An 18533-nucleotide genomic window follows, 5' to 3' on the forward strand; every position below is an offset into this window, starting at 1 on the left:
AACTTTAAAGATTTTATATTTTATTTACCTTAAGATTTTCATATTGATCTTTTTGGTATTTGTCTGTGTTCACTGGAGCTACTGGTATGTATGCCTTGGAACGGGTCAGTACATTGGATGGGTCTTTGAATAAATATGGCAATGAAAATACTCCACTCATCGATGGACTAATGATCACTGGTGCTTTCAACTTCAGTGCTTGTATTAACTCTTCCATGAAAGTCACATTGTCTTTCACTGTAACATCTTTGCTCTTACCATAGCCTGGAAGAAAAATAAGAAACTGTAGGGACAGCATATATTTCTGAAGCTGCACAGAATTCTCAGATCAAGCCAACACCAGGCAGGGTTGGCCATCATGATGCGCAAACAGCCTCAGCACAATACAATATTATATCTTCCATGCACATATGCAATATGTACTCTAACAATTAATACTCTACCAAGTAGTACTCTAACAATTTTATAACACTCTTCAAATGGAATACTCACATGTACCCTTAGTAAGCATTGCTAGACCTGTGACTGCACCACTGTAGATGTGACGTGCTTTAGGGGGATGTGATGTGATTTAGGGGGAAGTTATGTGATTTAGGGGGATGTGACATGGTTTAGGGGGGATGTGACGTGAATTAGGGGGATGTGACATGATTTAGGGAGATGTGACATGATTTGGGGGATGTGAAATGATTTAGGGAGATGTGACATGGTTTAGGGGGATGTGACATGATTTAGGGGGATGTGACATGGTTTAGAGGGATGTTACATGATTTAGGGGGATGTGATGTGATTTAGAGGGATAAGAAACAAAACTTTTATAAACCTTATATCTATTCTTCTGAAGTCCATCAATGGAGTTCTTGAATTTAGTCATAGTGGACAAATAACTGATCTATCATTTCACTCATAGTAACTCCTTGGTTGATGTAGTATTTTTTTATTTCAAGTTATGAAGCAACTCTTCTCAATCTAAAAGAATTTCCTCCAACAATAGTAACATTTTACGAGCTGAAACTTATCATCATGCTGAATAAAAAAAATTATCATAAGAATATTGTCTGAGAACCAAAGTGCATGATAATATTAATTTGGCAGAAACATTTTTCAAATATACAAGATCATTAAAATTAAAAGAATTTTTCTCAAATAATATAGCCCTATGGGATTAAAAAACAAGAGAACAATATATTACCAGGATAAAGATAAAATGAATAAATAGGAGTGGGAAAAAATGAAATTCCTAAAGAATGACCTTTATTTGATTAAAATACCCCAGTCTGGTGGCTAAAGTGAGTCCTGCATCTGATAAAATGGAGCAGCCTTAAATGGCCTACAATGCTGAATAAAAATCACTGACAATGAAAAGTTAACATGTAGTCTGTTTAAAAGTATTTTTGATAACTTGTTATGTATGAAAATGGCATACAAACTTATGAAAAGTATATGTCTGTCTGTAACCTGCATACTGTAAATATGCACCACCTACTACTGATAGACCTTCTAAAATTGGAAAGACCATCCAGTATATATGTGTATCAAAAATGTACATGAAAACAAAGATAATAACCCACACACATACTTAAACACATAACATCACACAAAGAAAATAACATTAATTACAATAAGAATTGATGTGTAAGGATTCAACATTAATGACAATTAGAATTGATGTGTTAAGTAATCAACATTAATGACAATTAGAACTGATGTGTAAGTAATCAACATTAATGACAATTAGAATTGATGTGTAAATAATCAACATTAATGACAATTAGAATTGATGTGTAAGTAATCAACATTAATGACAAATTAGAACTGATGTGTAAGTGATCAACATTAATGACAAATTAGAACTGATGTGTAAGTAATCAACATTAATGACAATTAGAACTTATGTGTAAGTAATCAACATTAATGACAATTAGAATTGATGTGCAAGTAATCAACATTAATGACAATTAGAACTGATGTATAAGTAATCAACATTAATGACAATTAGAATTGATGTGCATGACTGTTTTGCTTTCCTTTGAACATTCTCCAAAGATAAACATAAAAGAAGCCTGCAATTACAAGTAAGCTTACATTCCAAGTCTAAACTACATTACACTACACTACATTGAAGACTGTCACATTTCATTCAAACTCCTATGTAACACAAGTGTTGTATAATTTTAAGTACCTGGCAGATCTACAGCTACGGGTCTATAATTCCACACTGAAAGAAGTTGTAATGTCTGGATATCCACCCAGTTTTGTGATGTAAAACTCTGACCATGTAGCAACAGTAAATCAAGTTGTGGTGAGACCGGTGATGGATCTGTCTGCCTTGTGAATATCTCCACTTCCTATCAAGAAACAAAGAAAGCCAACATTAAAAATACTGAATACATCTGAATGTTCCATTGCTAACCATTTAATAATTTGTATGCAAAACTTCTTTAAAAATGTAATTTTCAACATAATAAATATTTTTCTTGAAAATGCATGGTTTTAAATTTGTACAAAATGTATTAATGAAAGGGGTTCTATAAATACAAATAGTCTAAATGTAATATAACAGGCACTATAATGTACAACTCACTGTATAACAATAAATTGTTTACTGTGAATGTTTGTCAATTAGCAAAGAAAATGTTTTGTAATTTTACAGGTTAACAGATCGAGCTGTCATGGATTATGATATCTTGACATTTTAAAAGTTAACAAATCAAGTAGTTGTGAATTATGATATGTTGACATTTTACAGGTTAACAAATCAAGTAGTTGTGGATTATGATATGTTGACGTTTTACAGGTTAACAGATCAAGTAGTTGTGGATTATGATATGTTGACATTTTAAAAGTTAACAAATCAAGTAGTTGTGAATTATGATATGTTGATGTTTTACAGGTTAACAGATCAAGTAGTTGTGGATTATGATATGTTGACGTTTTACAGGTTAACAAATCAAGTAGTTGTGCATTATGATATGTTGACATTTTACAGGTTAACAAATCAAGTAGTTGTGGATTATGATATGTTGACATTTGACAAGTTAACAGATCAAGCTGTCATGGATTATGATATGTTGATGTTTTACACCATTATAACCAAAGTCCAATTTCTAAAGTGACAGAAAATGCTTAAAATCTAATCACTACAAACAACATTTAAAGTGAAAACAATGATATGATATTTACTGACAAAGGACAAAACTCTGCCCAAAAATGGAAAATTAAAGTATGAGACCAAATTTTATCAGAATATGTGGAGTTGTTCCTGAGTTATGCTGGCTTTGTAAAGGTACGAAATGGATTAAGAAGGGCAAAAATTCTGTTTGAAATCATATAGATGAGACAAAATCCATGAATGCACTTCTGGGTCTAAGAGACAACATTCTAAACAACAAAAAAAAAACATGTGGCACAGTTCTTCTTCTTTGCTGAATGAAAGTGTATAACGACAGAATATACTCAACAACCAGCATAAGACAGGACAATGGCCGTAACAGAGGTACCTGTGTCAGGAGACCGAAGTTAGGAGAAGAAAGACATTCACAGACGCAACTCCTCTACATGATAGGAAATGCATTAAATCAACTCCATCAAAATCTCTTAACTAAAAGCAACATCCCAAGTAAAAATAAGGATATGACGTTTATCAACAAGGGACATAACTCTATCTGAAGTTTATCAACAAGGGACATAACTCTATCTGAAAAGGCACAAGCAACAATGATATAGTTATCCAAGTTTGATTGAAACTGGATAAGAAATACAGACTCCTGAGTGCTAAAAAGCAATTGTTGATGGATGGATGCCAAATAATATATGACGGAGGACACAGGAAAGATGAAAGATGCAAAGTCATACATTAAGCTCAATTGCTCATGTGAGACAAAAAATTAACTTGCAGAATATAAAGACTGATGCATGTCAGGCACTACCATTATGCATGCATGTAAAACTTATTGCATCTGATACCTTTCCATCAACTTTTACTTTCACAGTCACTTCCTTCACTTTTACACTCTTGGCTTTCTCTTTGGAATCAGCCAGAACATCCATCTTGCTGTCTTGTAATATTGTGAAATAAGTGGGATTCCTATAAATTTTGTATCCTACTGTGATGAGAATAATAATGCCTGAAATAGAAACAATAGTAATGCCTGAATTAGAAACAAATAGTAATGCCTGAAATAGAAACAATAGTAATGCCTGAAATAGAAACAAATAGTAATGCCTGAAATAGAAACAAATAGTAACACCTGAAATAGAAACAATAGTAATGCCTGAAATAGAAACAAATAGTAATGCCTGAAATAGAAACAATAGCAATGCCTGAAATATAAACGAATAGTAATGCCTGAAATAGAAACAAATAGTAACACCTGAAATAGAACAAATAGTAACGCCTGAAATAGAAATAACAGTAATGCCTGAAATAGAAATAACAGTAATGCCTAATACAAAAACAACAGTAATGCCTGATTTAGAAATGAGAGTAATGCTTGAAATAGAAATAAATATTAAAATATATAATAATAATAATAATAATAATAATAATAATAATAATGATAATAATGGGGACTTTGCATAGCGCATAATCTTTGGAAGCTCTAAGCGCTTTACAACATTAGACAACACATATAACATAAAAAACACATAATGAATGATTACAAAAAAACAAACATTACGAAATTAGAAAACATAAAAAACATGCTGAATATATTTATGACAGGAAACATTATTAGGTCCTTAAGTTTGTTCTTGCAGTCGAAATAAGTGAGTTTTAAGAGTACTCTTGAATGGGATCACTGTGTCTTTGTGTCTAAGTTCAGTGGGCAATTCATTCGACATTGCTGAGCTCTGGTATGCAAAAGAACACTGTCCATATGACTATCTTCATATAACTGAAGGTAACATTCCAACTACAAAACTAGAAATACAAAAAAAATTTTTTGAAGTGCTGCTTTATCTTTGCTTTGAAAGATAAAAAGGAAAATAAATCTCAGAGAAATAAAAAGAGACAGATGCACACACACACACACACATATACATATACACATACATCAACTATGACATTTGCATAAAACAGCTAAATGTGCAAACCATTTCCGGCACTGAGATTAAGTACACCATATTGAGAAGAAAGCTGCAGATACAGAAGCTTTTGTCAACATATAAATTTCAAACTTTAAAAATAGATTAAATTTCATTGTTGTATGCAGTTTGCAGATAATATGTTTTGTCAATGGATTTTTGTGTTGACTATATCAACAAAAGGCCCAAGTGGGCCAACACCACTTATAATCAGACACATTAGAGATTAACCTTCTGTACTAAGTTTTATCAAAATGTGATCTGAAATACTGCCTATAAAATGGTAACAAATTAAGACAAAAGGAAATAGTGCCGACAGAATTGTTAACAAACTAAGACAAAAGGAAATAGTGCATATAGATAACAAAATGAGAGAAAAGGAAATAGTGCCTATAGATAACAAAGAGAGAGAAAAGGAAATAGTACCTACAGATAACAAAGTGAGAGAAAAGGAAATAGTGCCTATAGACAGCAAAATGAGAGAAAATGAAATAGTGCCTATAGATAATGAAATGAGAGAAAAGGAAATAGTACCTATAGATAACAAAATGAGAGAAAAGGAAATACATGTAGTGCCTATAGATAACAAAGTGAGAGAAAAGGAAATAGTGCCTATAGATACCAAAATGAGAGAAAAGGAAATAGTGCTTATAGATAACGAAATGAGAGAAAAGGAAATAGTGCCTATAGATAATGAAATGAGAGAAAAGGAAATAGTGCCTATAGATAACAAAGTGAGAGAAAAGGAAATAGTGCCTATAGATAACAAAATGAGACAAAAGGAAATAGTGCCTATAAAATGGTAACAAACTGAGACCAAATGAAATAGTCCAAATAAAATGGTAACAGACAAAAGGAAATAGTGCCTATAGATAACAAAATGAGACAAAAGGAAATAGTGCCTATAGATAACAAAGTGAGAGCAAAGGAAATAGTGCCTATAGATAACAAAATGAGAGAAAAGGAAATAGTGCATATAGATAACGAAATGAGAGAAAAGGAAAGAGTGCCTATAGATAACAAAATGAGAGAAAAGGAAATAGTGCCTATAGGTAACAAAGTGAGACAAAAGGAAATAGTGTCTATAGATAACAAAGTGAGACAAAAGGAAATAATGCCTATAGATAACAAAGAGAGAGAAAAGGAAATAGTACCTACAGATAACAAAGTGAGAGAAAAGGAAATAGTGCCTATAGATAGCAAAATGAGAGAAAAAGAAATAGTGCCTATAGATAACGAAATGAGAGAAAAGGAAATAGTACCTATAGATAACAAAATGAGAGAAAAGGAAATACATGTAGTGCCTATAGATAACAAAGTGAGAGAAAAGGAAATAGTGCCTATAGATACCAAAATGAGAGAAAAGGAAATAGTGCCTATAGATAACGAAATGAGAGAAAAGGAAATAGTGCTTATAGATAATGAAATGAGAGAAAAGGAAATAGTGCCTATAGATAACAAAATGAGACAAAAGGAAATAATGCCTATGGATAACAAAATGAGACAAAAGGAAATAGTGCCTATAGATAACAAAATGAGACAAAAGGAAATAGTGCCTATAAAATGGTAACAAACTGAGACCAAATGAAATAGTCCAAATAAAATGGTAACAGACAAAAGGAAATAGTGCCTATAGATAACAAAATGAGACAAAAGGAAATAGTGCCTATAGATAACAAAATGAGAGAAAAGGAAATAGTGCCTATAGATAACAAAGTGAGAGAAAAGGAAATAGTGCCTATAGATAACAAAGTGAGAGAAAAGGAAATAGTGCCTATAGATAGCAAAATGAGAGAAAAGGAAATAGTGCCTATAGATAACAAAGTGAGACAAAAGGAAATAGTGCCTATAGATAACAAAGTGAGACAAAAGGAAATAGTGCCTATAGATAGCAAAATGAGAGAAAAGGAAATAGTGCCTATAGATAATGAAATGAGAAAAAAGGATGCTAGAATGATAATGAGTTTGCAAGTATATGAAAAATTAATTAAAATATGATAACAAATTATAAGTTATATTAAGCTTTACTATTGTATTCAGATATAAACTTGAAAGGAATTATTTATTTAAAACTTACTGATTGAAATTACAAAATGGTCGTTGACATCTTGGACTGAATCACTATTTTGGGATTACTGTACATTCAGTCAAGGACATTCTGAATTATATCACTGCAATACATCAAGACTAATGGCACATCAGTTTAATCAAGACTATTGGTACATCAGCACATACAAGATTCAGTTCCATAATGTACACAGGTCCTGTTCATAATAAATTTATTCACGATCCTAACAAAACTATCTTATACACAAAGTTCCCCAAAATATGACGTGAAATATTACTTTCAAAGTGGTAACAATCTGATGCAAGATCACCTCATTAATATGCTCTTATGCCACTCTTCATACAAACTTTCCCATTTCTTGATATATGCCTATATAATTATGTTCAGAAATGAAGCCTTCAGAATGCTACCAGACCCAACCAATCACACGCAAAAATGCTTAATTAACATGCATACAACTTGCTCAAAATCAAACTTGTCTCAGATCTTTGCAAAATAAGAATAAATACCAAATTTAATCAATATCTGAACAGCAGCATGTCCTCCAAGATTCATAAAGCATAGTCAATATTTCCTCCAGAATGTTCATAAACTTAGCCAATATTGTTCCAGTGTTCATAAGCTTAGTAAAGATGTCCTCCAGAGAGTTCATTTGCTTAGTCAATATGTCCTCCATTATTAATTACCTTAGTCAATATGCCCTCCAGTATTCATAAGCTTAGTAAAGATGTCCTCCAGAGAGTTCATTTGCTTAGTCAATATGTCCTCCAGTATTAATAACCTTAGTCAATATGTCTTCCTGAGAGTTCATAAGCTTAGTAAACATGTCCTCCAGTGTTATTTCCTCCAGTATTCATAACCTTAGTCAATATGTCCTCCAGTATTTGTAACTTTAGTCAATATGTCCTCCAGTATTCGTAACCTTAGTCAATATGTCCTCCAGTATTCATAACCTTAGTCAATATGTCCTCCAGCATTCATAACCTTAGTCAATATGTCCTCCAGTATTCATAACCTTAGTCAATATGTCCTCCAATATTCATAACCTTAGTCAATATGTCCTCCAGTATTCATAACCTTAGTCAATATGTCCTCCAGTGTTCAAAAGCTTAGTTAATATGTCCTCCAGTATTCATAACCTTAGTCAATATGTCCTCCAGTATTCATAACCTTAGTCAATATGTCCTCCAGCATTCATAACCTTAGTCAATATGTCCTCCAATATTCATAACCTTAGTCAATATGTCCTCCAGTATTCATAACCTTAGTCAATATGTCCTCCAGTATTCATAACCTTAGTCAATATGTCCTCCAGTATTCATAACCTTAGTCAATATGTCCTCCAATATTCATAACCTTAGTCAATATGTCCTCCAGTATTCATAACCTTAGTCAATATGTCCTCCAGTGTTCAAAAGCTTAGTTAATATGTCCTCCAATATTCATAAACTTAGTCAATATGTCCTCCAGTATTCATAACCTTAGTCAATATGTCCTCCAGTGTTCAAAAGCTTAGTTAATATGTCCTCCAATATTCATAACCTTAGTCAATATGTCCTCCAGTGTTCATAAACCTATTCAATATGTCCTCCAGTGTTCAAAAGCTTAGTTAATATGTCCTCCAGTATTCATAAGCTTAGTCAATAAGTCCTCCAGTGTGTTCATTAGCTTAATCAGTATTTCCTCCAGTGTTCTTGAGCTTATTCAACACGTCCTCCAATATTCATAACCTTAGTCAATATGTCTTCCAGTGTTTATAAACCTATTCAACATGTCCTCCAGTGTTCATAAGTTTATTCAATATGCCCTCTAATATTCATAACCTTAGTCAATATGCCCTCCAGTATTCATAACCTTAGTCAATATGCCCTCCAGTATTCATAACCTTAGTCAATATGCCCTCCAATATTCATAACCTTAGTCAATATGTCCTCCAGTGTTCATAAACCTATTCAACATGTCCTCCAGTGTTTATAAGTTTAGTCAATATGTCCTCTAGTGTTCATAACTTTAGACAACATGTCCTCCAGTGTGTTCATTAGCTTAGTCAATGTCCTCCAGTGTTTATAACCTTAGTCAATATGTGCTCCAGTGTTCATTAGCTTAGCCAACGTCCTCCAGTGTTTATTAACCCAGTCAACATGTCCATCCAGTGTTCATAAGCTTAATCAATATTTCTTCCAGAGTGCTCATAAACTCAGTCAATATTTCCTCCAGTGTTCTTAAGTCCAATCAATATTTCCTCCAGTGTTCTTAAGTCCAATCAATATTTCCTCCAGAGTGTTGAATAGCTTAGTCAATATGTCTTCCAGTGTTCATAAGCCCAGTCAATATGTCACACATAATCAAACTCATTCCAGACATTGATGGTATAAGCTTTACACACAAAGTACGACAAAAATGTGATTAAAAAAAACATGGCCTTTTGAGTGTCAGTAACCTCAGCCAACAAATGATGTCGCTAATATACATGGATATCACTCAGGAAGAAGCTCATCTGACATGATGTAAGCCTACATAACAAGTATGATCAAAATCTGATCATCTGACATGATGTAAGCCTACATACCAAGTATGATCAAAATCTGATCATCTGACATGATGTAAGCCTACATACGAAGTTTGATCAAAATCTGATCATCTGACATGATGTAAGCCTACATACCAAGTATGATCAAAATCTGACCTAGAATGCTCACAGGCAAGTGTTGATCGGCAGATAGTGCTGGATGGATGACACGCAAAACCCTAAGCTCACCTGATTTTCAGCAAGCTGTGCCTTACACACATCATAAAATATAAGTAAATATAAATACACAACTATCTTAGCAATATAAACCTTCCCAAAATAACAGATAAAAAAATTGAAGAGTGTGATAGAGGATAATGGAAAACGAAATTTCAACAGCAATAGAACAAATCAAATTTTAAAAATGTGCTGGGACCGGATGGCATAGCACCAGAATTTTATATAGAATTTAAAAACTCTTTAATTCCCTTACTCAAAAATATTTACACCTTAGCTTGGAAAAATAAAGAAATGACAAAGAGCACATCCGCGTGATGAAAAATTTCAATCCTACTTTTCAATCCCAAGAACCAGGTTGAAACTACACTAAAGACCTCGTTGCCTTGACGCGAAATAAGAAACAACAAGCTGACAGAACCGTATTTATTATACAAAAACATGACAGATCTCAATAAGAACCAAAGGAGATATTAAACTTAATTTCACAAAAATCACATATTTAATATTGATGCAGACGTAGATTGTCTGGGACTGTGGATGCCATAATTGGTAATTAAATAAGACCACAGTCTGAGATAAACCAACGACATAAAATACTTAACAAATTTCAAAATTATAACTCTGAATGCAATATAATACAATACAAAACAATGACAGAGCCCCTGGTCGAGGAAGCCATACCCTGGCACTTTAATAAGACCTCACCCAGAGGGTCTCGCCCTTGTCGAACATCAACAGAATTAACACAAAGAAAATCATTCAATAAGAAATATCCCAACATTAAATTAATATATCCTCACACCACTTCAATAAGGACATGATGCTGGACAGCGGAGTTGATCATGGAATAAAGCCAGCGATTCCCATTAGCTGTTAAATCTACTCCATCATGGTCTATATAAACACTCTGAAAATCCGGAATGGAACATACAGCAACATGAGTATTTCCTTGGAAAACATGACCCAACTCCTGGTTTACCGTATGAGCACTCCGACTATACTGAGATCGGTATAATCCACGCACAGTGAAGCGGGGCAAGGTAGACCCAATACAAACAAAGGACACACCATGATGTAATAAATAATCACATAACTGTATCCAGTGATTCACAAATTCACAATCAGATTAGGTTCTATGACGCCAATGTCATTTTCACCCATCTTCAGAAACACAACATCAGGCACTGGAGGACGAAGAAGAAAACTCTCCACATGGGCCCCAGAAGGTCCTCCATGGAAACAGCCCAATCAACAGGTTGATGACACAATTGGGGATGCCAAGGCATCCTCTGCAAATGACTCACAAAGCTGTGACCAATAATCAAAAGAAACATGTATGAACACTTCACAGGACGATGACATAATAGCACTAACTTTTGTGACTCTATGGAGGGGATTTTTTCCACCACGTCCGCGTGATTGAAAATTTCAACCACTTTCCGCTACACAAGATAACTAAAAGAAACATTTCTCTCAAAAATATCTTCACGATTCTCAAATAGAGAATCCACAATTGGAACTTGAATGAGACTGTAGGAGAGAGCCGTGCAGATACAATATTTTGGAAAATCACAATGAAGCTTCCAAAGAAACTGAGTCTCACAATAGAAAGCAACCCAAAAAGGGAATGTTTTCCATGTCATCTGTGTGATGGAATATTTCAATCCCTAAAATAAACAAAGTTTGGAAACCTCATGCATTCAAATAAAACTGAAACAAAACCTTTAGGATGTTTTCCATCATGTCCATGTGATGGAAGATTTCAATCCCTTGTGCTAAGGCACAATCAATTAAAACTTAAATACAATGGAGTTGGAGTAAAGATCTAAAACGAACAGCGCTATGGTGCAAATATGACACAAAGATTAGACTCTAATATGCTACGGCATATAAGAACAACTAAAAACACATTAAATACACACAAACCATGCACTCACCAACATAAACAAACATGTAGACATCTTATTTATTTATACATTATTTTTCAGATTAAAAATATATATTCAAAATTTAAATATACTAGGAGATAGATAAGGAAAATAACTAAGAAATTTGATCTAGATAGTGCTGACCTAACAACAATACAACACACAAACAACAGTGCAAGCATAAATATCACAACAAAAGGACAATTTGGATTCTGGCAAAATCACCAAAAAAAAGAGAAGAAAAAAAAACCTGGGGGACAAAGGAGTGGAAACCAACCCTGAGTCCTAGTGGGCTCATGGGAGGGAGTACAATCTGAAGTTCTAAGCAAGGCTAATAGAAATCAGACCCATGGTCAGCTCAAACCAAGGGGAGAGAGTATATTGGCTAAGCTTATTAAAGGGATATAAAAAACCTAAGACTTGATGAACAAAACAAAGAGTAACCCTGAATAAATTCTATACCACATTATTGTTCTTGAAACAAAAACACTATAACACTGATCTGATGGACATGGGAAACCCACACCATAATACACTTTTTTGGAAAACATGGTCTCAGTTCTAAGTTCTAACCAGCAAGACATGCTGGGATGGAGCTAAGGAGTGTTGACAAAAAACAATGCTATTCCAAGCTGATAAGAAAGAGATGGCTAATACATGTATCAATAGTTAGTCGGACTCTCTTTCTCTCTCTCTCTTTGGAAAACATGGTCTCAGTTCTAAGTTCTAACCAGCAAGACATGCTGGGATGGAGCTAAGGAGTGTTGACAAAAAACAATGCTATTCCAAGCTGATAAGAAAGAGATGGCTAATACATGTATCAATAGTTAGTCGGACTCTCTTTCTCTCTCTCTCTTTGGAAAACATGGTCTCAGTTCTAAGTTCTAACCAGCAAGACATGCTGGGATGGAGCTAAGGAGTGTTGACAAAAAACAATGCTATTCCAAGCTGATAAGAAAGAGATGGCTAATACATGTATCAATAGTTAGTCGGACTCTCTTTCTCTCTCTCTCTTTGGAAAACATGGTCTCAGTTCTAACCAGCAAGACATGCTGGGATGGAGCTAAGGAGTGTTGACAAAAAACAATGCTATTCCAAGCTGATAAGAAAGAGATGGCTAATACAATAGTTAGTCGGACTCTCTTTCTCTCTTTCTCTTTCTCTCTCTCTCTTTCTCTCTCTCTCTTTTGCAACAAAAGAAGCATAAGGTGATGACTAGATTTCTATTTTTAGCATTTTTATAAATCATTTAGTTTTGTTCTTTCAATTTAAGTCATTGAATATATTTCCATTTTATTTAAATCAGACAGATTTTTTTTCTTTGGGTTAGAACTAGATCTACTGACTCTGGCACTACTAGTGTCATGTAGAAAAGGCTAGTGACTAGTGTCATGTACTAGTGTCATGTAGAAAAGGTTAGTGACTAGTGTCATGTACTAGTGTCATGTAGAAAAGGCTCCAGTCATTATTGGCTTCTGGATGCCATTATATTTATTACGTGGTCAGTTTTTGACTTCCCATGGTCATTTTTATTCAGCCATAGATAAAAGTATGTGTAGGTCATCGCAAGTGGACATGTAATTACCACATACGAAAGTGGTGAATATTTGGACTGAAATTAGGTCAATATCACTGGGTAATGATTTGTGGTAACAACATTAAAACTAATGGGACTCAGTAAGATAATATACAAAACATCTTAAAATATATGGTCAAATTTTTTTTTACATAAAAGTCTACAATGTTTAAGAAATTAACAAAATATAGATCATTTGTTTAAGTGGCAGGTGATTAACTATTTTTACATTTTTGTAAGTACATAGAATCTAGGTACTATTAGCAGAGCTATTCACTACAAGTTTCTGTTGTGTTCATTTGTCAGATGTCAGAAATACATGCATGGTTTAATGACCAAAGTGGGAACATAATCCTTAAGATGCAATATGAATTATGTACTAGATGCAATATGAATTGTGTACTAGATGTGATATGAAGACAATACTAATAAAATACTATAGCAATTATTGCTATATCAAATTCTGAATCAATAAGGTAAGACAGAATTAATAAGTAATGGACAGAAGCAATCAGTAATGGACAGAATCAATAAGTAATGGACAGAATTAATAAGAATCAATAAGGTATATGTGGAATCAATAAGGTACACAGAATCAATAAGGTATAATCAGAATCAATAAGGTATAAACAGAATCAATAAGGTACACATGGAATCAATAAGGTATAGCCAGAATCAATACAGTATAGACCAGGGCAAACTATGGCCCACAGACCGCATGCGGCCTGCCAAGGGTTTTCATGAAGCCTAGGAACAAGTCATCATTCGCACTGACTCTGTTTATGTTACTCTGTTTATCAAATAAATGTGCTTCTTTTGAAGTTTAAGTTTTCAAATATTAACAACATATTAACAACTGAAAATTAATTAGATGTTATTTAGAAAAACCTTTTGTTTTTGCTATTTCAAATATTAATTATTTTACTTAATGAACTATGCGGCCCACGACAAGGTGTAAATTTGTGTATGCTGCATTTGCACTGGAAAGTTTGCCCACCTCTGGTATAGACAGATCAATAAGGTATAGACAGAATCAATAAGGTAAACATAGAATCAATAAGGTATAAACAGAATCAATAAGGTAAACGAAGAATCAATAAGGTATAAACAGAATCAATAAGGTACACATAGAACCAATAAGGTATAAACAGAATCAATAAGGTACACATAGAACCAATAAGGTATAGCCAGAGTCAACAAAGTAAAGACAGAATCAAAAAGGCACTTGGAATTAATAAAACACACTTAGAATCAAGAAGGTATTTACAATATCAATAAGGTATGTACAAAATTCAAAAGGTATAGACAGAATCAACAGGGCAGGCTTAAATCAAAAAGGTATATTTAGAATCAGAAACATTCCTGTCTGTGTCAAAGGTCAAACTTTCAGACATGTGGAATCATTTTTGATGTGAAAGAGTGCACCTGTGCACAAGTAAATGGATTTGGCAACTATTAATATATGTACCTATGAGAACAACCAGAACTGGTTTATTGATCTGGATTCCGGATGGTTTCATAGCACTGTGTCAATGGCGTGTCACTCGTTATTCGACTTGACATCACTAAACTGCCATGCCTATAAATAAAATTATAACAATAAATTATTAGCCTTTACAAGTCCGTAGGTTCATAAATATTTAGAAAAGAGGAATAAGTAGAGAATATATATTATTCATCGTACACTACTACTTTTTCAAATGCATGAACCATTGGTATGGTTCAAGTGGCAACTCACCATCTTGATATCTAACTCAATCTGTGGTTACTGAGCAAGTCACAAACTCTATTCAGAGTAGAAATAATGATCCTAAAGAAAATACTTTCTATATTTATGTCTCTTTTATTTGCCGAGCCCTTATAAATTCCAAAATTTGACTAATTACTAAAATTGCTAATGAACAATAAATGGTTATCAGAGCTCTCAGAAATGTTTAATCACGCATATTTGGATGCAAATGTTTTATATGGGATGCAGAAAATCACTTATGCATGAGTCCTCCACATGCACAGAATACTTTGGCAGTAAATTCAAAGGCTTGTAAGTCCTACTTGTAAGTCCTGGCTGAAAGGCCGCCAGATGTGCATGTTGTCATTATAAGAGTACATCAAAAGAACATGATGCAATAGCTGCAGAGGTCTCGCTAGGATTTTAAAACTAGGAGTCCAGGACTCCCATTTTGGTAAAAATATCAGTCCCACCATCAAAAGTTGCAGTCCCTTCTTTCCTACAGAATCAACACAGCCATGAGTGCATCTATGCTTCGATGGAGAGGTTTTCGTAACGTAATCACTCACTTTAATATAGCTTCATTACAACAGTCCACTGACAGGATTGCAAATTTATGGTTTATTTATTTGTCTACGTCCTTGTAGTAATTTTAGGCAATGGTTAAATAGTATCTGATTTGCTGTTTTTTTCCTGTATTTTCGCAAATATGTGTCAAGTCGGAAAATAGCTTAGACCTTAAAGCACATCTCGCGAATTCCACAACATAGCATTGTTCTATATGTTTCTGACCTACATAATTTGCAGTTTAAAGTTAAATCTTTAATAAAATAATACATTGTCTTTGCTTTCAATGATTTGTATATTAATCTGAAAATATCTGCCTGATGATTTACAAAAACGGACAATGTAATAACTGGTACATTACAGACTTAACGAAGTCCGCCATTATTTCCCATAAAGCCTACTGGTTCACTTACAGTTTCAAATTATTTTTTCTAACGAAATAGTGGACAAGAGGCAGTTAATATATATCCAGGTCACCGATTCTGATCTTAAAACACATGTCTGAATGTTTTATCATCCAATGATATCATGCAGGAAATTGATAGTTGCTACCTTACTCAGAAAAGGGTTAATTGTCAATCAGCTATCAATGGGCAAGAGTTTGTCAAAGTAATTGATATCAAAACTAGGCCTAGCTACTGATGCATTGATGAATACATTTCCCTACAACACTAGAACTAACTGGGCTAAGGCAAGGGGCATTTAAAAAAAAGTATGGTCAGTCAATGTACCTCTTAAATAGCTCTTGTTCATCCATCAGAGTGATGCTGAATTTTGTCAATCCAAGTAAAGACTTATTCCAAACACTACACTAGGCATCACACACTTTCTTACATGTAGCTAGTGTCCTATCCAAACTATCAATTCTAGCAGCCTTAGCACTCTTCTGAATCTCGTTACAATCTTCGTAAGTTTGCCGTTTAACCCCAACATACTTATCCAAATTTACGAATGGCATTTTGTCTAAGTCTCAACATGTCTTAATTCTCGTGCACTACTCATTCCGATACATTCGGAAATGAAAACAATAATGAAAGCTAAAGTTGTTTATTTGATGTACTTTTATAAATGACCACATGTACATCTCTGGGTCTTTCTGTCTCTGAATTCAATCACTGTAAATATCAGTACATTTTCCCACCCAGGCAGCAGTCAAAGCCTTTGAAATTGCCTCCCAGCTATTGCATCATGTTCTTTTTGATGTACTCTTATAATGGCAACATGTATGTACATCAAGAGGTCTTTCAGTCACTGAATTCTGTCACTGTAAATATCAGCACAGCTAACTGATCAACACATTTTCCCACAAAGCAGGTGGCTGAAGCAGGACTGGCAAGTCTTTGAATTTTGCCGCACACCTATTACAAGTGTACGGAGGACTCCCGCCTCAGTGATTTTCTGTGTCCCAGATCAAAAATTAGTGTCCAAGTGTAATTAAGCATTTCCGAGATCTCTGAGCTGGGCGGCAAGTTCAAAGGCTTTGACTAGCTGCTGAGTGATGGGTAATGTGCCATTTACAATGACCAGAGGTCTCTCAAGGATTTTACAACTAGGAGTCCAGGACTCCTATTTTGATCAAAAAAGGAGTCCCACCAGCAAAAGTTGCAGTCCCTTCCCATAGGCATATTGGGCATACCGGAAGTGGCTAAATGTCCAGATGAGAAGAATCAGTAGTTGTCATTGAGTTTAATTTTCAAAATTCTTTACACCACTGACATAGAGCTCTTGCTTGTACATTACAGAGTCTAGCAGAATTTTGTCAGTTCAAGGAAAAGCCTTATTCCAAACACTAAGCCAGACATCACACTTTCTTACACTTGGCTATGTTCCATCTAAACTATCAGTTCTAACAACTTTAGCACTCTTCTGAATCTCATTATAATCTTCATTAATTTGCCCTTTAACCCCAAAATACTTGTCCAAATTTGCAAATGGCATTTAGACTAAGTGTTGACATGTCTTGATTTTGAGGTCATGTGCACTAGTTATTTGGCTATACTATGAAATGAACAAGATAATGAAAGATAAAGTTGTTCACTTGATGTTCTCTTATAATGACCACATGTACATCACTGGGTCTTTCTGCTTCTTAATTCAGTCATTGTAAATATCAGCAAATTTTCCCACCACTCAGCAGCTAGCCAAAGTCCTTGAACTTGCAGCCCATCTACTGCATCATGTTCTTTTGATGTACTCTTATAATGACAACATATACATCTGGAGGCCTTTCAGCCACTGCATTCTGTCACTGTAAATATCAGCACGGCTAAAATGATCAATTGACTAGCACATTTTCCCACTCAGCAGGTGGTTGAAGCCGGACTGGCAAATCATTGAATTTGCCACCCAGCAATTGCGACTGCATACAGAGGACTCCTGCGTATTGTGTTTGTTTTCTAGTCTAGCAGAAAAAATAGCGTGTGACCTCAAAATCAAGGCACATTAAGACTTAGATAAAATGCTGGTTGCAAAATTTGGATAAGTATTTTGGGTTTAAACGGCAAATTGATGAAGATTGTAACGAGATTCAAAAGAGTGCTGAAAATTCTATAACTAATAGTTCAGATGGAACAGTAGCCAAGTCTAAGAAACTGATGCCTGGAATAAGGCTTTTCCTTAAAGTGACAAAATTCAGTTTCACTCTAGCAGACAAACAAGAGCTTTATGTCAGTGGTTTAAATAATTTGGAAAATTAAACTCAATGAAAACCACTGGTTCTTTTCATCTGGACATTTAGCCAACTTCAGTATGCTCAATATCCTTATGGGGACATCAACTTTTGCTGGAGGGACTTATTTTTACCAAAATAAGAGTCCTGGACTCCTAGTTTT

General features: G+C 34.2%; 1 protein-coding gene across 2 annotated transcripts in view; it reads right to left on the reverse strand.

Annotated features, from left to right (window-relative positions):
* LOC149777671 (putative protein-lysine deacylase ABHD14B) overlaps positions 1-18533 on the reverse strand; it is a 34977-nt gene that overhangs the window by 12147 nt on the left and 4297 nt on the right. For both annotated transcript variants that reach the window (XR_016415439.1, XM_089938719.1), the window contains exons 2-5: positions 14875-14985; positions 3967-4127; positions 2183-2348; positions 29-264 (exon numbers count right to left, since the gene is read on the reverse strand). Coding sequence is in view for 1 of the 2 variants with exons in the window: in XM_089938719.1 (XP_089794845.1) it covers positions 29-264; positions 2183-2348; positions 3967-4127; positions 14875-14926 (615 nt within the window). In the remaining variant the exon portion in view is untranslated. The remainder of the gene's footprint in view (positions 1-28; positions 265-2182; positions 2349-3966; positions 4128-14874; positions 14986-18533) is intronic.

Source organism: Sinohyriopsis cumingii, chromosome 17 (genome assembly GCF_028554795.1).
Source record: "Sinohyriopsis cumingii isolate HCF-2022 chromosome 17, ASM2855479v2, whole genome shotgun sequence".
In the NCBI taxonomy this organism is placed as follows: domain Eukaryota; kingdom Metazoa; phylum Mollusca; class Bivalvia; order Unionida; family Unionidae; genus Sinohyriopsis; species Sinohyriopsis cumingii.